Consider the following 20,484-nt stretch of genomic DNA (forward strand, 5'->3'; position numbering starts at 1 on the left):
GTTGGCCCCGCCTCCCGGGGCGCGGTCGTTGGGCTGTGGCCCCGGAGCGGCGGGCGCGGCCGGGGCGGCGGCGGGCGGGGTCAGAGCCGGTGCCATGGCGGAGAGCGACTGGGACACGGTCACGGTGCTGCGCAAGAAGGGCCCGAGCGCGGCCCAGGCCAAGTCCAAGCAGGTCAGCGGGGGGCTGGCGGCGGAGCGGCCGGGGGCCGGGGCCTGGCGGGGCCGAGGCCCGGGCGAGCCTGCGGCCGAGGCCCGGCTGCTGTGGAGGGAGGGTTGCGGGGGGGGGGGCGGCGCTCACCTAGGCACGTTTACTCTCCTCAGGCGATCCTAGCGGCCCAGCGGCGTGGAGAGGACGTGGAGACCTCCAAGAAGTGTGGGTATCCCGCGGCCTGGCTCCCCAGGCAGCCGGCGGGGGGGGGTGGCAGGTGGGCCCGGCCCGGTCCCCCCAAGCGCGGGGTGGGGGCGGGGCAGAAGGCAGCACCCCCAGCTAAGTCAAAGGTCGGCCGAACTGGGGCCACACAAACCCCAGCACCACTAGGCACCCTGGAGCGCTCCCCAGTAGCCAGCTCCGAGTTTCTGGTTGCCCAGAGGCTGCACTTTGGCTAGTGTCTGCAATGATCTCGGAGGAGCTTTCACGATGGCAAAACTTAAACTTCCAATTTTTGCAGCTAGTTTCTCCTGTTGATAACACAGGCTTAAGGAGTTCAACGTCTGCTTCTCTTCCTGTGGCGTTGCTCTTTAAAATTCCTGGGTTTCTGCCCAGTGGAAATTCTCAGGTTCTCTCACCATAGGGATGAGATTGTGATGGTTGGAAATAGATGATCCTTGAATGAGATTTAGTCAGCTTTACCAAGAGACTGTCAGAAACTAACGTGAAAGAAAGGGGTCAAACTGTGACTTAAATGCTGTAACTGCGACAAAACAAATAACATGGCTTTTGAACCTTAGACTTCCAGCAAAACTAAGTATGGTTAGAGTTTACTTATAAAAAGAATCAGAAAACTGGTTGAAAGCCACTTATTCATGCTACCTTATACCTGAAGCAAACATGGTTCAAGTTCAAATATTAACCCTCACACACTGTAGCACAAATGTGTGTCTGGAATGATGCTGGAATATTGTATCCTCAAGCAACAGCAAGATGTTGCCTACTTGGAGTGAAGTTTGGATGTGAAGCAGAGAAAGGCAAGAACTCTGCATGGCTGTGTTTAGACCTCAGCATTAACCGGATTAAGATAACATGTTCTCTGACAGGCAGGATCTGGTTGAGGTCAGTGCTGATGTTGACATGTTGAAATCTTGAAAGCTCCCTGGGATCCTGGGCAGCTGAGTAATGAGAAAAAAACATTTTGGTACTTTTTGGCGCAGCTCTGAGCTTGTTTTGTTTGTCCTTGGGTTGTTTGGATTTTTTTTTTTGTTGTTTTGTTCTTGCTTTGAATGATAGGGGCAGCAGGCCAAAACAAACAACACTTTATTACAAAGAACACTGCCAAGCTCGACCGAGAAACAGAAGAGTTGCACCATGACAGAGTTCCCCTGGAGGTGGGCAAAGTGATCCAGCAGGGCCGACAGAGCAAGGGCATGACGCAGAAGGACTTGGCTACAGTGAGTACAGCCCGGGGCCTGCTGGCCTCTGCTCCTGCTTCGTGAGGCAGGTTTAGGCACCTCAGGGAAAAGGTGAAGGTTTTTCCTGTCTCCTCGTGGGCAGCTGCAGTGGGATGATATCATGAGCAAGAAGTTTGGTGAACATTGCTATCTCTGATGTCTGATCTCTAGGCAACATTGGTTATCTAGGAAATGTTACAGGGGCTTATCTATGCAGCCCTTGGACACCTGCTTGGAGACAGGGTATTGCTGTGGCTGGCAAGCTGGTAGGAGCCTTTTTTTCCTCCCTCTCCTCCCATCAACTCAGCACTGATGTGAGTTTTTTCTACCATCTGGGCCTGATGCAGTGTTCAGAAGCTCGCTGCTGTCTTAAGGAACAGCAGTACATACCATTACTGCTTCTCCTGGGAAGCTGAGGGAAGTAGAAGCCTGTCCAGGATGGGCATCGCCATCACTGTGACATTCAAAATACTGGAGAGAGGCGATAGTGGTGGTGGGAGTAGGCCTGGAAGTAGCACTGTCTTCTGATCCTGGCATGATTAGAGGCTGTTACTTATCTGTGTGAGTACTAGGGGGCTGGTGCTGAGTGTTTGCTGTCTATGCAGCTAGTATTTGAGATGCATCCTCTCTTTTTAGAAAATCAATGAAAAACCACAAGTTATTGCTGACTACGAATCAGGAAGAGCAATCCCCAATAACCAGGTTATGGGCAAGATCGAAAGAGCCATTGGTAAGTCAAGAAAGGAGCTTTTGAAAATAATGACAACATTTTTGTGCCTAGGAGGGATATTTTGGTTTAAATTACTTACATTTTCAGGGAAATGTAAGTCAGGGAGCAGTTGCTGGCTGTAGATTATTGTGAGTGCAGTGTCATTAAGCTGTGTTCTGATAACACTTACATCTGCTGACTGAAAACAAAACTCGGAACTCTTGTTCTCTTTCATTCTTCATCTTCATGCATGGGGCCGTGCGCTGGGGACCACCCCTGCATGCTTCCCTCCCACCCTGAATCAATGAGATACCGAGACCCATGAAGGCCTGATTATACTTGGGGAAGTATCTTGCAGCCAGCAGCATTGATGTTCCTCTCCCAGGCCAGTTCAGATACCGTTTCCTAGGAAGATAGCTGTCGCACAAGCAAGAATTGGAGCAGCTTTGTCTGAAACAAGGCTGGTGCTCCTAGAAACTCAAGCAGGATTCTGCCTAACTCTGGTTCCCCTGCCCTCTTTTATTTTCTTTTCTTTTTTTTTTTCCTTTTTTTTTTTAATGTTCTCTTCCTTATAGTAAAAATTTGAGGAAATAAAGTTATCGGGTGAATGATCGAATGCTGGTGGCAGCTGATGGTGGTCATCTTCTTTGTCTTATTCCAGGCCTTAAACTCCGTGGGAAGGATATTGGAAAACCGCTGGAAACTGGCCCCAAAGGGAAATGACAACAAAGCCTCGAAATCAGTTTGTTCAGACTGATCTCGTCTGGCTGGTTCTCCTTAACCACCAGAATCTCTCTTCGTATTGCCAAGCTGAACAAGAGGGTTTCAGACTTGCTTTGGGGGGGGGAAATCTGCCGAATCTGTACCTGCTGTAAAAAGGCAACCTTAAAGAAGCGATTTTCCTGATTTTGTTTTTCCTTCCTCCTTTCCAGAGATTGAGGAACTAAACCCAAAAAAATACTGCATCTGATTTGCCAGAAAACATGTGCATCTTGGTGTTTAGAAGCAGCTAATGTTAAGACACTTGGGGTGGTCTGAAATGTGGTCATTTAATTGAAACAACTTGGGGGATGGGTGGGATATATTATATATAAATAATTTGGGAGAGTTGGGGCTTGATCAGTGTCTGCATTTGAAATGATGACTCAGTCACTGCATCTCAATGACATTTTTGTTTGTTCCTTCCAGCCTGTTTTAAAGAGATCTATAATAAAGTTTGATACCCTTCAGTTGCACAGGGTAGTTGCTGCGTGTTTACCAGCTGGTAGTAAATTTTGGTTGGGCATGACTGGAGCTGCAGCACCCTCTTCCTTCTGGAAGCATAATTAATGGGACTAACCGGAATGTCTGGGGTAACGGCCGTGCTGTCACAGCCTTCCTGGCTGCTCTGCTCCTTTCCCTGTCAGTGAGCACTGCAGCTCTGGCTTGTAGCCCAGAGATGAAATCAATATTGTGGGTTTATCCTGTGTGGAGGTGAGTGGAGTCTGTTGAGTTTTAGAGAGCAAGGCAGATGCAGAGACACTCAGTTGGGCAATTGATAGGAAGCCTGAGCCCTCCTTATCTCTCTCCTCTGCCCTTACCCAGCTCCCACGAGCTCAGCCAGGCACTGCCAGGGCAGTGCTGTGGTGGAGTTTGATGTGACTGTGGCATAACTTAAGTGGGACAGAGCTGGAGGGAGAGCTGTCTGCAGCAGGGTGAGAGGAAAAACGGGTTTCAGTCACAAGCTGGGAAAGCAGGACACCCCGCTCCCCTCCGGACAAGCTTGTGGGGGTTGAGGACAGGAGGATCCCTGATGGACTGCTCACCTGCACGCAGGCTGAACCGGTCAGTCTGCTGTTGCACTTGGGTGGCATGTTTGGCCATGGGCTACTTAGGAGTTGCACAGTATTAAATTTTAAGTTTTGAAAGCTAGTGGGGAAAGGGAGGTGGCTTGGGTGCAGCTGTGGGCGCCCAGGCCCTGAGCCCACCCAGCCTGTGCCTAGGAACATGTTTCTTTTTCCCAACAACAACTAAATGCAAATTGCAGCAGGGTCAGGGCTGCTCTCTGCTCTGGGGTGTGCGGCATGGTGCCCCCTGCTCTGTCTCCCACCCTCCCCAGCCCCCCTCCTCCAAAACCAGCAGAAGCACTGGGCTTCCTCCCCGCGGTGGCTCTGTGCACTGGGAGCTTTTGTGCTTAATCCCGAGTGTGGGAAGGGTGTGCTCGTACCCCACGCAGCACCCACTGACCTGCCCAGCCTGGAGGGAGGCCAGGACTCTGCACTTCACCCCCTTCCACAGCCAGGACCCTGCTCAGATGAGGATGGTCGCTGCAAGCAACTCCTGCTGACAGCGCCTGTCAAAGCACAGGCAGGTCACTATGGCTTGGTGCAGAAAGTTCATGTTACAAAAGACAAAAAAAAAAAGCTTTTCCCGAGTGCTTGGAGGTAGTGGAGGCAGCGGCACGTCCCTCTGTGGGGCCAGCACCCCGGGGGTGAGTGCCTGCAGCAGCTCCCCAGTGTTGGATGCTGTGAACCGGAGGCAGCTGCTAGAGTGTGAGGTCTTGCTGGAGGGGTGCCCTGCCTTGTGTGTGCCCTGCGGGCGTGAGTAGGCAATTAATGCTGCTGGCTGGTTTCAATCCTCATCCCCCTCTTTTGGCACTGAAGAGATAATGACCTTGTCCTGTAAAGAAAGGTGAATGAGAATCGGTTACAATAAGCATAGGCTGCGTCTAATTTGAAGAATGCAAGGACTTCTTCCAGGCTGCAGATGGGAGAACCCGTGTGCCAGCCCACCGTGACCCCAGTAGAGGAACCAAACCCCACAGCATGCTTAGGGGGCTCCACAGCCTCTTTTGGGGTCAGTCCTGGGGCTGGTGGATCTGCTGCGGACTATGTGGCACCAAACTTGTTGAAGGAAACTGTAACTTAAACTGCCTCTCCCATTTTTGAGTTAGGGGCTTGAAGAGGATGAGCAACGTTTGTGCGGCTCGCTCCCTGCAGGGCTCAGGGGAGGAGGATCGCAACCTCAGCTTTTTCTGGAGCAACTACCTGATGGCAGCAGCAGCGTTTCTAGGTCAGTCTTACAGCTGGGGATCACTCGTTTGCCAGCAACCAGATAAGAGGCAGAGCCCTTTGCACCTCCCTGATGTGTTGGCAGAGTGCAGGCTCAGAGGGAGCCTTCTGGGATTTGCTGAGCTTCTAGGAAAATGCTGTTTTGGCGCAGTTGGGGGCAAGCAGGACAGCCTTTCACCCCTGCCCTTACATCTCGAAAAGTGATGTTGTCAAAGCCCTGGGGAGTGTTGCTCTCTGCCAGTGTCCTGCTCGCCAGCCCTCGCTGCTTCAGCCAGTACCGGCCTCCAGCAGCCACCAGCGCCAGGATGATGATGGCCAGGAGAAGACCGAGTGCCACCTCTACCACAAGGCTGCTGGAGGATTTCTCTGTAGGGAGAAGGGATGCTGCTAGGCTTGACCAACCACTCAGGAGAGCTGGCTCCAGCCCAACCTTGGCACCAGCACCCTGAGCACCAGCTTGACCTTTCACAGCCAGAACGAGCCCTGCACCTTCCATTGGCACCTCCAGGATGGAATGACAGCCCTCCCTGGCGCTGTACACAATGTCATCCAGTGCCACTGTCCCCTCCATTGGCCACCTCCGTGCAGTGATCTCAAAGATGATCTGTGGGGGAAGATGGGATCTGGGGGGCTGATGCATGGTGAGGACACCCTGTGCACCCAGAGGGCACCCTGCACCCTGTGCTCACCTGGAACTCGCTGGGGCTCCGCACAGGCACCACAGCGCCCTGCCAGCCCCGGCTCTGATGCCCCACCATGCTCCACACCGTGCGCTGCCCTGCCACGCTGTGCAGCATCACCCGCAGCTCCCCGCAGGCTGCAGTGTGGGGGAACACAGGTGCCACAGCATCAATGACCACCTGGAGCCCCCCTGAGAGCCACCGTGCCCTCCCGGCTGCGCCATCCTCCGCTGGGATGGCAGCACCCAGCAGGAATGGCACATCCCCAGCGGCCAGCTGGAGCTGAACCAGTGTCTACGGTCCCATGGGTGGGGAGGGGGTTTGCAGCTCCTGGCTGAGCCCCCCCATACCTACTGGGGCTCATGACACACTCCCTGGGGACAGCACCTGCTCCCTGCCTGGCAGTGCTTACAGAGGTGCTCTGGGATGTCCATGTGGTACCAGAACCGCAGGCAGGAGTCGGCAGCAGCAGGCAGGTGCTGGCTTTCCAGCCAGGCACTGGTGCCCCCGGGGCCCAGCACACTGGTGTCGAAGTGCACGTAGTGACCTGGGCAGGGACAGAGCACAGGGTGTTCCCCCGTTCTGCAGCCCACCCTGCTCCCCAAAACACCCAGAGCAATGGCTGGAGGAATGCATCCCCCCAGCCACACTCCTCACGGCCTTTGGGACCGAGCTGTCCATCTCGGGCAAGGAGGGGTAGGGGCTGCTGTGAAGCCAGGCCCCCCAGGACGTGCTGGGGGGGATATTCACAGGTGACCCCCAGGTCCTCTTGCTCACTCCAGCCATGTCAGGGTGACCTGGGATGGATGGGTGCCTCCTACCATTCCTTGTGCCCAGGGTGTGATCCTGCTCGGGGCCAGGGTACTTGGTGAGGGGGACCCCGCTTTTCCAGCCCCAGGCGAAGCTGTGCAGGCGGGGGTCCGAGGGGCTGGTCCAGCCACACATATCCCGCTCGAAGTCACAGGATGCTGGGAGTAAAGAGGGGGCTGTGACGCACCCAGCGCTGCAAGCACCCACTGCTCTGCGCTGGGAGACCCCGGCCCCCTTCCCCACCGCCCCCAGCTTTGGGCCAGGCCAGGCTCAGGACAGAGCCATGATGGATGGGACAGGCTGTCCCCATTCCCATAGCTGCATGCCCCCATGGGGTGCTCCAGCCCACCCCGTCCAGCCCACTGTGCCCCCGCGACGTGGGCTCTCACCTGGCTCAGGGCAGGCTCCGTCCGACACATGCAGGTCATCCAGTGCAATGTACCCATGGTCACCCCCAGCTCCCACCACCTCAAATATCACCTGCCGGAGGGGTGGGCAGGGGGGTATGCTGAGGCTGGCAGCTGCCACATCCCCCTTGTCATCCCTAGCCTGTACTCCCCTGCTGCAAGGTCCCCAGCACCCTGCCCCATCTCACCTGCCAGTCCCCATCCGGCAGGACGGTGACATGGCTGCGGTGCCAGGCGTACCCCTCCCCGGCGCTCACGCTCATCACCTTCCTCCGCACCCCACTCTGCTTCACGGAGACCCCGAGGGAGCCTGTCCAGGGCACCCACCGTGGAGGGGGGGGGTCCAGAGCCATGCCATGCAGGACCCCCACCCATCTGGAGGTGCCCCCAGGGCCAGCCTCAGGGAGGTCCCGGTGCTCACCTGGGGTCCCGGCACTCAGCTGGTACCAGAAGGCCAGGCACTGGGCGGGCATGGAGGACTGGTAGGGCTGGGAGATGAGGGCAGCCATGTCCCCTGCAGGCAGGGAGCCCCTGTCCGTGCTCACCACCATGTAATGGCCTGGGAGAGAGAAGCCCCTGTGCCATGAGCTTCTGTGCCACGGTGCCCCAGGGTGGGCACCAGGGGACCACTGGGGCTGGGGATCCCACCCCTGTTGGGGATCCCTGGGTCTTGGAAACTCTGGGTCTAGGCAGCCCTGTAGAGCAGTGCCCTCTGCACGTCCTGGGCAGGGCAGGCAGGGAGGGCAGGCAGGGCAGGTAGGCAGGGCAGGCAGGGCAGGTAGGCAGGGCTGCTGTGGAGGCCAGAAGGGCACTCAGGGCAGGCAGGGAGGGCAGAGAGGGCACAGGGGAGGCAGGGAGGGCTGGTGTGGAGGCCAGAAGGGCACTCAGGGCAGGCAGGGCAGGCAGCAGGGCTCCCCCAGAGCCCCAGGAAGCCGTGGCCCCGGTACCTGTGGCAGTGCCAGTGCTGTGGTCAGCCGGGGGGCCGGCAGTGGTGCCGGTGCCATTGCTCTGCCGCAGCCAGGTGCGCTGCCCGATGGCCACCAGCCCGCAGGCATCCGCCTCAAAGGAGCAGGAGAGCTCAGCCCCGCAGGGCCCCACTGTCAGCGCCAGGTCATCCAGCGCCATGTCCCCCAGGAACCCATCCCGCAGTGCCTCGAAGGCCACCTGCCACCGAGGCAGCGGTGTCAGCCAGCCCCATGCCCCATACCTGGGCGCATGGGGGGGACACGGGGACACCCGGTTCTCACCCGGTACCGCTGCTGGCCTGTGGCAGGCAGCGTCGCCCGTCCTCGGTGCCAGATGCTGCCGTGGGTCCCCCGCTGAGTCCATAGCACCATCTCCTCTGCTCCCTCCAGCCGCAGTTTCAGGTTCAGGGTGCCTGGGCAAGGGAAGCATCAGGCAGCCATCCTGCACGCCTCGGGGACCCTGCTGTCCCCAGGGGAGGAGAGCCTGGCTGAGGCATCCCCTGGAGGATACCACCGGGCTACATACCAATCTGCGGGCCGGCCAGACGGTACCAGAAGGAGAGGCAGCGTGGGGTGGTGGCGGGCTCCTGGGGGTAGGTGACAAGCTGTGCCCGCTGCCCGCGGCTCCCTGGCGCAGAGGGGTCCGCAGCCAAGAAGTAGCCTGCGTGTCAGGGACAGCCAGGGTGGAGGAGACATGGACAGGAGTGCTCTGAGCTGCACCTGCCTCCCCTGCACCCTGGTCCTGGATCTGGGTGTCCCCCGGCTGCCCCGGCCAAGCTCGACCCATGGGCATGGGGCTGCCTGGAGTGCGTGTGGCACGTCCCAGCCCTGGGGACAGGAGGCTGTGGGGTGCCCTGGGCTGTCTCCCCAGGAGATGAGCCAGCTCCTTACCTGAGCCAGTGGTGTGGTCGGAGCCCTGCCCCTGCCCCGTGCTGCGGACCCATCCGAAGTCACTGGACCGATCCTGGTACCAGCCACACATGCCCCTCTCAAAGTTGCAGGACAACTCTGGCCGGAGAGAGGTGATGGTGGCGAGGGAGTGGGGACAAGGCACCCCAAAAGCAAATAGGTCCCCCAAACTCCCCTTTCCCTCTGGTTCCACACCCCACTCCCCAAGTTCACCCCATGCGGGGTCCCGGGGCAGGATGCATGCTTGGCCCCAGCCCCAGAGCTTCTGCACCACAGTCCTGTCCCTGGGCTGGGGACAGGGTGACAGCCATCAGACAGCTCCCATGGGAGCATCATCCATTTCTGCTGATGAGGGGGCCAATATCCCCTCCTGCCTGCAGCCACCCTCCCTGCCCTCATGCCCCTAGCCGTACCCATGGCTCCCGGTGGCACCACACTGGGGTGGCACTGCAAGAACGTCACGTTGTCGATGGCAGCACTCTCAGAGTCCTGCAGATTCACCAGCGCCAGCAGCTCGACCTGGGGGCAGCATGGCGGTGGCGGTGAGCCCAGGTAGCGCTGGCACTGCCCTGCCAGCAGCCAGCCGAGCTGGTCCCCATGCCCCTGGCTGCACCTGGAAGGGTCGGGTCCTCTCTCCCAGTGGGACACGGACACGTCCCTTGGCTGTGCCATCGTGCCCCTGCATGTGCCAGGCCAGGTGGGTAGTACCAGTGGTGTGATCCATGACACTGACGGCAAGGAAGCCTGGGACGAGAGGTGGTGCAGAGTCCGTGGGCACTGGCACCCCCGGGAGCTGCCCCAGGGCCCAGAACCCACCCACAGTCACAGAGGACAGGGGTGGGGACACTCTGGCTCCAGGATGGTGTGAGGGGGCAGAGTGAGGCTGGGGGGCAGCAAAGGCAGGTGTGGGGGGCTCTGCCCCATGCCATGGTGGAGTAGGGAGCGGGCAGGGCACCCCGGGGTGAGCAGAGGGGACACGGAGCAGGCAGGGCACCCCAGGATGAGCAGGGGGCTTACCTTGGGGGCTGCTGCGCATGCGGTAGCTCATCTCCATGGCACAGGCGGGGCTGGAAGGACCCAGCACAGGCGTGCGTGCCTTCGCAGCAGCCACCATTTGTCCTTCTCCTGCCTGGACGGCCAGGAAAGCTCCTGGGCACAGAAACACTGAGAGGTCGGGGCAGGGGTCCTGCATCCCTGGCAGCACCCCCAGCCCAACACCCTGCCCAGGCATCGCCCCCACCCATCCACCCAGTCCAGGTGTGAGCAGGGGGACCCTGCACCCTGGATGTTCCGTGGTGCTGGGGACCAGAAAGCACCATCTTGGCGGTAGGAGCAGCCTCACCTGTGAGGCTGTTGTCGGTGGGCTCGGTGCCGCGCTGCAAGCCCCAGCGCAGCTGCCCCACGCTGACGTCGTGCCAGCCCCCGGCCCCCATCTCGAAGGTGGTTGCTCCTGCAAAAGCCCAGGCTCAGCCCCACCAGGACACCAGGCTTCCCAGGGGCTGTGCGGGCACCCGTGTCCCCCAGCTGTGCCAGCCAAGGGGTGCCCGGGTCCCCTCTGCTGCCTGTGCCACTCCACCCCCAGGAAGCCTGTAGCCCATCCGTGGCTCTCACCACAGCGCTTCTCATCAGAGCCGTCGGCGCACGTCTCGGCGAAGTCACAGACCAGCTCTGCGCTGATGCAGTCCCCGCTGTCACAGGCCACCTCCCCAGCTGTGCAGGGGCCAGCACCTGCCCGACTCGGCAGCGTGGTTGAAAGCTTCTCTGATGACAAAACAGCCCGAGATGGACAGCAACGGTGAGAGGGCCTGGCATCATCATCATCATCACCCCTTCAAGCTGTGGTCCCCTGTCCCTGAGCATCTCCCTGGCTCGCCATTTCCTCCAGCTCCTGCCCTGCCTGCTGCCACCAAACGAAGGGGACCAAAAGTGTCAGTGAGAGCTGCATGTGTGACATGGCTCGGGCAGGAGGTTTTAGCACAAGGGCTGGACTGTCACAGCTGCAGGACGAGGATAGCCAGCAACCCAGTCTGTGAGCCCCAGGTGAGCGCTTGCCATGCTGTGCCCAGGATGGTCACCATGATGAGCAGATGGACAGGCAGACCCTGCGGTGTGTCCTTTGGGGATGGTGTCATGGGCATAAGACACCTGGGGACCACTGCCTGCACCCAAGCAGGGATGGGGACAGGCATCCTCTGGCTCACCCTGTGCCCGCACGCAGCCCGGAGACAAGATCAAGTCATCGATGGCCACGGTCCCTGCACTGCCGGCCGCCCCCTCGATCAGCACCTGCAAGGAAGCACCATGCCAGCCACGTCAGCATGGGGTCTTGCACAGTATGGAGGGGCTGGGCAATGGTGCTGGGCACAGGGGAATTCAGCTCCTGTGATCGGCTGACGCGTGCTTCCCCCAGGAAGGGACTTGCTGGGAGCAGGGGCGATGCTGCAGCTGGAAGGTGATGCCAGGGTGGGTTGGCACGGCCATGGGGGGCTTGGGGTGATGGTGCTGCCCCTGCACACAGTCACAGCCTGCGGCTGCCCAGGGGTGGTGTTGGGGTGCCATCAGGGTGCCCTCCAGGGCCAGCTGGGAGGGGACTGGGTTGTGTTGTTGGCCATGGGAGACAGCGGACGGGACGGTGCAAAGGCATGGGGTGACATGGGATGGATGAAGACACCCCAGTCCCACTCTCTTCCAAGCGGGGTGGTCCCAGAGTCGTGGGGGCTGGTAGGGGGATTTAGGGATGTGGGCACAGGGACATGAGGGCGGTACACGCCAGCACCAGAGGCTCAACTCTGGTGTCTGGTTCCCAGTTCAACCCCAGTCCTATGGGTGCATATGGGGGGTGGCCCTGTGCCCCTCACCCCACAGGCAGCCCCGCTTGTCCCAGCATGGCGCCAGCCCACCTTGAAGATCCCTGTCACGTTGAAGTCCACTCTCTCCCGGACCCAGCAGCTGCCCAGGTCCCCCATCCTCTCCCTCACCAAGTGCTTGGTGGAGCCGGTCACGTAGGAGATGTTGAGGCTGCTGGTGGCTGAGCCGTGCAGGTGGTAGTACAGCACAAGCTGAGGATGAGAAAGGGGCTGAGCAAGCCCTGAAGCCCCAGGGCGGGGCATGCAGCCCCCAACACCCCATGGCATGGCTGCCACCCCATGGGGTGCTCACAAAGGTGGGGCTGGAGGAGCTCAGAGCTCCCAATGGGCACCAGAGGTACCACCAAACCACCTCCCCAAACCTGCTGCCCATCCCCAGCAAAGGGCCAACCACAGCCCCATCCCCTGCCACCGCGGCATGGGGTCCCAGCCGTGACTCACCGAGCAGGAGTTGGTGGCCTGGAAAGCGGGGCTGCTGAGCCGTGCCGTGCCGCTGGCCCCCGCGGCTGAGGTGCTGCGCACGTGGAGAAAAAAACCTGCAGGAGACACCAGGAAGGGGCTGAGTGGTGCTGGGCTGGGCATGTGGGTGCAAGACTGTTTTCCCAGTACAGCCTTAAGCTGAGCCCAGGCACGTATTACCCCAGGGGCTGGAAGGCACATCTGCCCCGGGGCCAGTGATGCCCCAGGGACCTGCGAGGGGGCTCCCCTGGGGTGCTGGTGCCCAGCCACGTACCTGCCCTGCTGTTATTACTGTGGTCCCGGGTGGGGATGCCGTACGCGGTCCCCAGGTTCAGGCTTGTGTTCCTCTCCCATGCTGGCTGCCCGACCTCAGCCTCCCAGCTGCAGAGATTTTGCTCAAAGGAGCAGAAAGTGAAGGACTCTGTGGGAGGGAGGGCAGAGTGACCCAGGAACTGGGGGTGCTGGCCCACCTCCCGACAGAGAGGTCCCTGCAATGGGCTGGGCTGATGCCACCCCTCTGCAAACCCCTAGGGGTGAATCTGCCCCTCTGGCTGCACAGCTGTGGGGCAGAGCTGGGGTGACCCCTGCCAGCCCCACAGCCTGGCTGTGCTCCACCAGGGCAGACCCTCAGCTTGTTTGTGCAGCCAGGGGGCTGGTGGGCAGGACCCCCTCCCTGGGGCCAGGGGTGCTCACTGCACAGTGTCGCATTCTCGTCTGAGCCGTCCCCGCAGTCGTCGGTGCCATCACAGAAGCGGTGCTGGGCCAGGCAGGACCCCCGGTCACAGCGGCTCTCCTCCGGCCTGCAGACCTGCTGCCGAGGCTCTGGGGTAGTGGGACATCCCATCAGCAAATGGCTGGCCCCACAAGGACCCGAGCACATGCTGCCTGCCCTGCCCTCCCCCCCCCCATCCCTCCATGGGGTTGCTCAAGGGGACAGGCTTTCACTGTCTGCCCCATGCCCTGGCCAGGGCAAGGTGCCCCAGACACAGCTGGTGGCAGAAGAGCTTTCCTGGGGTGCAAAGCCCAAACTGATTCCCCCCTCCCCGAGGATCCCAGCTCATATCTCATCCCAGTGGGTGTGGGACTCACCCTGCAAGCCACAGTTCCTGAAGACGATGTCGTCAAGCACCAGCTCTGCCTCGCGTGAGGGTGGTTGTGTCAGGGAGAAGAAAAGCTGCCGATGAGAGGATGGGGATGGCATGAGCTGAGCATCTGCCTGACCTTCCTGGGCATCCTTGGCTCCCAGCACATCACCTGGCTCCTCTGGCCCTGGCTCACAGGGACAGCGCCCAGGTACCAACACTTCCCTGTCTCACCTGGAACTGCTGTACAATCCGGCCCGGGTAGGCAACCAGCTGGTGCCAGCCCTCGCCTCCGCGCTCAGGGCTCTGCCACAGCCCCACCACCTCGTCCCCATATGCCATGGTCAGACGCAGCACTGGCCACTCTGTCTGGCTGAGCCCTGCAGGGAGCCCCAAAACGTGGCCCTTGGCACTGGGCATCCCGAGGTACCCACAGGGGTGAACCGAGCCTTGCCAGCTCTGGGGACCAGGGCCGGGACCCCTGGGTCCTACCAGCTCTGCTTGTGGAGCATGGAAGACCAAGCAGGATGGCAAGGACCCATCTCGTGGTGCCAGTAGCCCTGTCCCTCCTCCATTGCCCCCCATCGTCGCTTGCTCATGCCTGGCACCTCAAGACCCACCCATTCCCACCATGGGTGCCCTCACCGCTTCCTGAGAGATGGTACCAGGCCCTGATCTCACACGTGGCAGCTGCTTCCCGCATCACTGGTGACCTGAGCCAGGCTGTGGCTGTAGTCTTTGCCGTGGGGGACACAGTCAGCATGAACCACCCTGGGAAGGGCAGAGGGCAGAGCAGGGGCTGCAGCCCCATGGAATGGCACTGGAGCCGTGGCCGGCACGGCTCCTGCCCCACCATGGGTCTGCTCCATCCCCTGTGCCCTACAAGGATGGGTGCCCTGGCAACCCAGTTTCAGGGCACCCATGGGCCAGAAGTGTGATGCTGTGGGCGCCTAGAGCCTGCTCACCAGCCGAGCACCTTCTGCTTACCCAAGTCAGTGCCCAGGGTATGGTCTGAGTGGGGTCCCCTGCCCCACAGGGCCAGGCTGGCCCGGCCCCGCGCCCATCTGTAAGTCGAGGTGCTCACGTCCTGCCAGCCACAGTTGCCTTCCTCGAAATCACAGGTGAAGGGGGTGCCCAGCACTGCTGAGCCCCGCAGGTACCCTGAGGGCAGGTGGAGGGGGCATCAGGGCAGGGTTGAGTCCCCCCTGGAGACCTGCACCTGCCTCAGGGACCCCCGCTCCCACACTGGGGATCTGCACCCACCCTGGACACCAGCAGCCACCCCAGGGACCTTCACCCACAGTGCCCCCAGCTCCATCGCCTGCTCTCACCCCAGGAGCAGGAGCAGGGTCAGGGAGTGGGGCTGGGGGCTGAGGCGGCCGGGCACCCACCACACTGATTCTCGTCGGAGCAGTTGCTGCAGTTGCAGACGAAGTCACAGAGCTGCCTGGCCGAGCTGCTGCAGCTGCTGGTGACCACGGACCCTCTGGGGAGGATAGTCCTGGCTACCAGAGAGACAATGGGGCTGAAAACCCCGCAAGGATCCAGGCATGGTGTGTGCCCAGAGCAGGTGACAGAGGACACGTGACCTGCAGGTGACATTTGTCGGGGCTCCCCAGTTTGGGAGCCTGCTGGGGGAGTGCTGAGCTCTTAGTGGCATCCTTCCTTGGACAGGACCCTGTGGCACCGTGCCAGCCCCCCACACCTCCCACTTGCCATCTCCCCACTCCCACACACCCCTGGGGTGCCAGAGCCCGCTGGGGCTGGGGCACTGACCCTCCAGCCTGGGATCTGACACCCCTGCTCCAAGCCTCAGCCCCCCCCATTTTGGGAGAAACAGGAAAATCCGTGCGTTTTCCTTCCCACGCCGAGCAAAGCCGTTGGCAATATCCACCCCACCGCTGCCTGCTCCGGCGCTCGCCTGGCCTGGGGAACCCTGTGCTGACCTTCACCAGCGGAGCGCAGGGCAGGTTTTGTTGGGCTCTATCTGCTCCAGCCCCCCCAAAGCAGCGCAGCACAGCCCCCCCCCCCGGAGCTGGGGGAAGCAGCGATCCCCACGGGAGCCCACACCAGGGAGGGATGGAGCAGAGCAGCCGGCCCCACGGCCCCTTCCCTGCCCACCGCATGACGGACCCCCGCCTTGGCAGAGCTCACCCAGCAGCAGCAGGAGGGCGAGCACTGCCTGTCCCGCCATCTCAGCTTCAGGGCCACGGCGGCAGTAAAATCGGAGGCACGGGGCCGGCGTGGGAGGCCACACCGTCAGCGCGGAGCTGGAATCTGCTCCCCAGGAGCTGCTCCGTGCTGGACTTAGCCCCGCCGTTATCTGCTCCCCAGCGTCGGCAGCGGGCTTTATGGCCAGGCAGTTCGCCAGGCTGGGACGTTACCCAGTCACCCACCATCCCCCCTTCCCAGCACTGCTGCCAGTATCGCAGGTGGCCAGCTGGCAGCTGCGTGTCCCCGGGAGACCTTTGGCTCTTTTTCCCCCACTGAACCCCTGTTCTTCAGCCTCCCTTTTCCAGGCAGGACAAGCTGCTGGGTGCTGCTTTGACCGGGACGGGGCCAGATGGCACAGTCTGGTGGCACACACCGGCTCTGCAAGTGAAAAGTCTTCTTGCCGAGCTGGCAATGCTGCCAGCCGTCTGGGCTGCACCATGGCTAAGCACAGGACGAAACAGCCCCCAAGCATAAGGAGCAAGTCACAGGCTGGCAGCAGGGTGCACCCTGGCCAGGGAGGGCAGTGGGAACGGGGTGCAAAGACCGACCCCAAGGCAGGAAAGGTGTAAATGGCTCGTGGTGCACCCATGGTGAGGCGCAGCAGGCAGAGACTAAGGAGGTTTATCCATAAAAATGCTGGGGCTTTGAATTCAGAACAAAACTTTGTCTGGAGACTTGGGACCGGCTGAGAGAGGAGGCAGGGACAGGCAGGAGGAGTGTCCCAACCCATCGCAGCACCCAGCTGAACTGGCCTTGCACAGCCCAGCCTCAGGGACCGATGGCAGGCAGGAGCAGGGTCTCAGCCTGCCCACCCTGGCAGCCCCGAGTGCCCAGGTCAGCGCAGAGCCTGGCAGGCTGCCAGCAGCCTCCCCCCAGCCCTTCCCCTCTTCCCAGCCAGCAGCCTCCAGCCCTGGGGACCCAGAGGTGCCACCAGCAGGAGCCTTCCCTCACCCCCACTTGCATTGCCCTGTCCTCCAGGAGCATCGGGGCCACCCACCTTATGACTGCCACAGGGTGAAGGGGCACAGCTCCGACTCCCTCCTGGGGCAGAACAACCTGGAGGAGGCCCAGGAAGGGTTGTCCAGCCTAGAAGGAGCCATCACTCGGCAGCCAGATCCCTGCACAGAACCACAGGAATTGCCGGGTGATGGCAACCGCTGCCCTGCCTCAGTTTCCCCACCTGGGCAGGGGGTGCTGCTGCCAGGGCTTGTGTGGGGCTGGCATTGCCCTGTTGTCTTCGCTGCCAGCCGGCAGGACCTGTGCCTGGAGACGGGCCCCTGCTGCTGAAGGGTGAGCCTGGAGGTTTCTCCCCTCCTCGCTGATGGCCTTGGACCACAGACTGCAGCACGATTGCATCAGGCGCAGTAAAACACAGGGTTCAGCTCCTTCCCCCAGCATAAGCCAGGACAGGTGGAACCCAGCAACCCTGTGCCCTCCCAGGCTGGGCGCCCTGGGGCCAGCAGCACCCCCAGGCAGGAGCCCTGCCCTTCCCCTGCTGCCTGGACACCTGGCAGGCACCAAGCTGACCCAGAGCCATGGTCTCCAGCAAAGCAGCCTCCAGGCTCCTGCATGCCGTAGGCAGAGCATCTCCAGGTCTGATCCCTCCCCTCTGCACTGGGGAGACACAGGGGGATGCTGACCCCCCCTGCTAGAGATGTGGGGACGCTGGAGATCTAGCTAGCAGCTGTGATGATTGCGAAGAGACTGGTCTTCCCATGAGAGAGGTTGAGAGAGCCGGGGTGGCTCAGTCTGGAGAAGAGAAGGTGCAGGGGGATGTCCCCCGTGTGTATAAAGACCTGACAGGTGGGAGCGGAGAGGAGCCAAGCATCTTCTGAGCAGCAAGTGCCCCGAACGGGCAAGAGAAAACAATGAAGCAAGAACAAAAAATGCTCCTTAATCTTAAGAAAAACCTTTTTCCTGTGAGGATCATCAAAATCAGAGGTTACCCAGGCTGCAGTGGGGTCCACATCTGCGCAGATGCTCAAACACTACCTGGCCACAGCCCCGAGCAACCTGCTGTGGCCAGGGGATGGACTGGACACATCCAGAGGTGCCTCCACAGTTGGTGATTCAGTGACTTGAAGGGAAGCTGTGCTCCTCCCTGTGACCAACACCAAGGCACCCAGACCCCACCGAACGGCCCCCAGCACTCAGTGCACACACGGCTGTTGGGTGACACTCACCTTGCAGGTCTCGGCACAGCAGTTATTTTTCTAGAGTGGGCCCAGTGCAACATTGTGCATGTCCTGGGCACCTGGGTTTAGCCCCTTTTCTTCCCCCTCCGCCACCTCACAAGGCTGGTGGGCACCATCCTCCGCAAGAGACACAGCTCCAGCCCCAAGCTATCAGCTGGGCAGCGGGTCCTGCACCCCCAGCCTAGCGCATGGAGCTCATCCTCACCCAGCACGATCTACCTCTTGAGTTTAGGGCTGGACATCAGGCACAGGGGCTGAGCTTCAGCAGGTCACGCTAACCCTGCATGGCTCCGGGCACAGAGGAACAGTCTCCTGTCTAGGTAGCCCACATCCCCGACGGCAAGAAGGGAAGGCAGGAAGGTAGCAGCAGGCAAAGCATCCAGACAGGAGCTGGGAGCACACAGAATTGTAGCACTGTTCTATGAGGTGAGAACAGCGTGGTTCCTCCAGCCCCAGCCCTGCATGGCACAGCAACTGAGCGGTCCACCCCGCCAACCTGACCTGCACATCTCCCTCGAGCTCTCCTGCCACCGAAGGCCCCAGCACCTTTCCCCAGTCTCACTGGGAGTGCAAGCAGGGTCCCCCTGGGAAATGCTGAGGGAGCAGGAGCGAGTCTTGGCTGTTCGGAGGGCTGAAGTCAAGGAGGATGCTTGACCTCAAGGCATAACCACGTGCCAGGCTGGGAACAGGCATGTTCTTCCAAACCACACGCCCAGGCAGCTCAGCTCCCTCGCAGCAGGAGAAGAGGGTGGTCCTTCCCCTGGGACCACCCTGCCCTTCCTTCTGCCAGGCATGCAACCCATCGCTTTCTCTTCAGCCCTTCCCCACACTAATCCTGACACACCTTCTGCTGTCCCCACCCCAGACCCTGCCAGCTCCAGGCTCAGCATCCCCCCGCCCCCCAAGAGGCTGGAACCCCAAGGGGGTCACTCCCACTGACCTGGGGGAAGGAGCAGACCAAGCCATGACATGAACGTGTGACCACGCGAGCAGCTGCGCTCCCTAACGTGTTTAATTCTCACATACACGTGTGGGACAAACCCCCTCATCACCAGGGAGGCTGGGGCAGAGCACCCACCGGCTTCACCAAGGCTTTGCTGCGCTGGGGAAGCGGGGGGGCACCCACGGTGTGGGGGAAGTCCGGTGATGGTGGAGAACGGGCGAGTTCAATACAAATTAAAACCAGGAGAGCCCTGAGCGCGGCTAAGCGCAGCGAGCCTGCTGCCACCACCCCGACGCCGGGTCTGGCCACACCAGCTCCAGGCTGGTGCCGCTGCCCGGCCAGAGCAGGTCAGTAGCCTTCATCTGCCCAGGTGACCTCATAGTCCGGATACTTGGCTTTCAGCTTCTCCGTAGTCACCGAGTGGTCCGCTCGCCCAAAGCCCTGGTGGAGGAGAGGGTCTTGAAGTTGAGCTGGCGCAGTTACCACCCCTGGCAGAGCTCGGCAGACCCCCGGCAGCGCAGCCTGTGCCTGTGCCAGCCCCATCGGCTCCGATCCCTGGGTGGCAGCAGCTCGTGGGCAGCTCAGCCGGGTCCCGCCACTGCACAGCGCCCAGGCAGGGGGACAGTGCCACCCTGGAACGGGAAACGTGGCACCAGTATCACGATACCCTCCCGGGGGGATGTGGGCACTGCCGGCTCCCTGCTCCCGAGGGGATGCGGTGCCCCGGGGGCTGGCACAGTCACCTGGGCTGCCGTCGGGAAGGACGAGCTGCGTCCCCGGGTGGGTGTCCCCCGCCCTGCCGCACCCCGCTTACCACCGAGTACCCGTAGACGTGGATCTTCCTCTCCTGGGGGCGGTGGGAGAGGCGGCCGCCCCCCAGGCACTCGCAGCCCAGGCCCTGCTGCTTCAGCTCCTCCGCCGTCCGCTCGTAGAGGTCGGCTGCGGGGGAGGGAGCCGTGGGGCGATGCACGCGTGGGGCGGGGGTCGAACGGCGGGGGGAGGGGGAGGTGGGGCGCAGGAACCCACCGGCTGATCCACCGCCCACGGGGGTCCCCGGGGCAGCCCCGCCCAGTCCCCCAGGACCCGCGGGATGGAGGCCCACCAGGGATCCCGCCCGCCCGCCCCACCGGGGATGCCGACCCCCCCGGTGTCCCGGCCCGCGCATCCCCTCACCCGAGCGCGGCCACCGGTGCCCCGCGCCCCTCACCGTGGTACTCGGCCCAGCCGTGGCCGCGCACGACATCCTTCCCGGGCCCGCCGGCCGCGCGCACGCGCAGCAGCACGTACTTGAAGACGCCGTCGCCGTCGATCTCCACGTCCGCCACCCCCTCGAGCCCCGCCGCCGCCGCCGCCGCCATCATCGCCCCGCCCCGCCGCCTCACTCCGCCCCTTCCGCCCCGCCGGCCAACCAGCGCCAGGCCCCGCCCTGCGCCCCGCCCACAGCCCTCAGGCCCCGCCCCCCGGCGGTGGCGGGGAGCCGTGCGCGGGGGGAGCGCGCTGCGGCAGCACCAGGGCGTGCTTGGGGGGGGCGTCCCGGGGCACCGGCCCCCGCCGCAGGGAAGGGGGAGTGGGCTGCCCGCGGGTAGGGC

At 61.8% G+C, this 20,484-nt stretch overlaps 3 protein-coding genes across 5 annotated transcripts; 1 reads left to right on the plus strand and 2 right to left on the minus strand.

Moving 5' to 3' along the window:
• Window positions 1-14: 14 nt before the first annotated feature.
• On the plus strand, window positions 15-3,549 carry EDF1 (endothelial differentiation related factor 1). Its single transcript, XM_056350819.1, has 5 exons — window positions 15-172; window positions 322-373; window positions 1,445-1,605; window positions 2,242-2,335; window positions 2,976-3,549. The coding sequence occupies exons 1-5, from the start codon at window positions 95-97 to the stop codon at window positions 3,035-3,037; spliced, it is 447 nt and encodes a 148-aa protein (XP_056206794.1). The 5' UTR covers window positions 15-94; the 3' UTR covers window positions 3,038-3,549.
• Window positions 3,550-4,427: 878 nt separating this feature from the next.
• MAMDC4 (MAM domain containing 4) lies at window positions 4,428-15,880 on the minus strand. Of its 3 annotated transcripts, XM_056352919.1 has the most exons (29): window positions 15,698-15,880; window positions 14,935-15,048; window positions 14,531-14,704; window positions 14,189-14,314; window positions 13,778-13,923; window positions 13,551-13,635; window positions 13,155-13,283; window positions 12,736-12,882; window positions 12,444-12,538; window positions 12,036-12,194; window positions 11,337-11,421; window positions 10,747-10,896; window positions 10,478-10,585; window positions 10,153-10,284; window positions 9,749-9,879; window positions 9,549-9,654; window positions 9,118-9,234; window positions 8,753-8,887; window positions 8,509-8,639; window positions 8,209-8,425; window positions 7,683-7,820; window positions 7,450-7,571; window positions 7,244-7,334; window positions 6,866-7,012; window positions 6,457-6,591; window positions 6,054-6,181; window positions 5,854-5,968; window positions 5,555-5,730; window positions 4,428-4,972 (listed from the first exon to the last, which is right to left on the minus strand). In XM_056352919.1, the coding sequence occupies exons 1-29, from the start codon at window positions 15,735-15,737 to the stop codon at window positions 4,925-4,927; spliced, it is 3,627 nt and encodes a 1,208-aa protein (XP_056208894.1). In that variant the 5' UTR covers window positions 15,738-15,880; the 3' UTR covers window positions 4,428-4,924. The 3 variants fall into 3 exon arrangements, with proteins under 3 accessions (XP_056208894.1, XP_056208893.1, XP_056208895.1); XM_056352918.1 differs by lacking the exon at window positions 15,698-15,880 and having other exon boundaries at window positions 14,935-15,340; XM_056352920.1 differs by lacking the exons at window positions 5,555-5,730; window positions 15,698-15,880 and having other exon boundaries at window positions 14,935-15,342.
• A 3,066-nt stretch (window positions 15,881-18,946) lies between these two features.
• PHPT1 (phosphohistidine phosphatase 1) lies at window positions 18,947-20,268 on the minus strand. Its single transcript, XM_056351832.1, has 3 exons — window positions 20,103-20,268; window positions 19,710-19,834; window positions 18,947-19,336 (listed from the first exon to the last, which is right to left on the minus strand). Exons 1-3 carry the CDS (start codon window positions 20,254-20,256, stop codon window positions 19,244-19,246), a joined length of 372 nt encoding a protein of 123 aa, XP_056207807.1. The 5' UTR covers window positions 20,257-20,268; the 3' UTR covers window positions 18,947-19,243.
• Window positions 20,269-20,484: the final 216 nt, after the last annotated feature.

The sequence above is a fragment of the Falco biarmicus genome, chromosome 9 (genome assembly GCF_023638135.1).
Source record: "Falco biarmicus isolate bFalBia1 chromosome 9, bFalBia1.pri, whole genome shotgun sequence".
NCBI classification, from domain to species: Eukaryota; Metazoa; Chordata; class Aves; order Falconiformes; family Falconidae; genus Falco; species Falco biarmicus.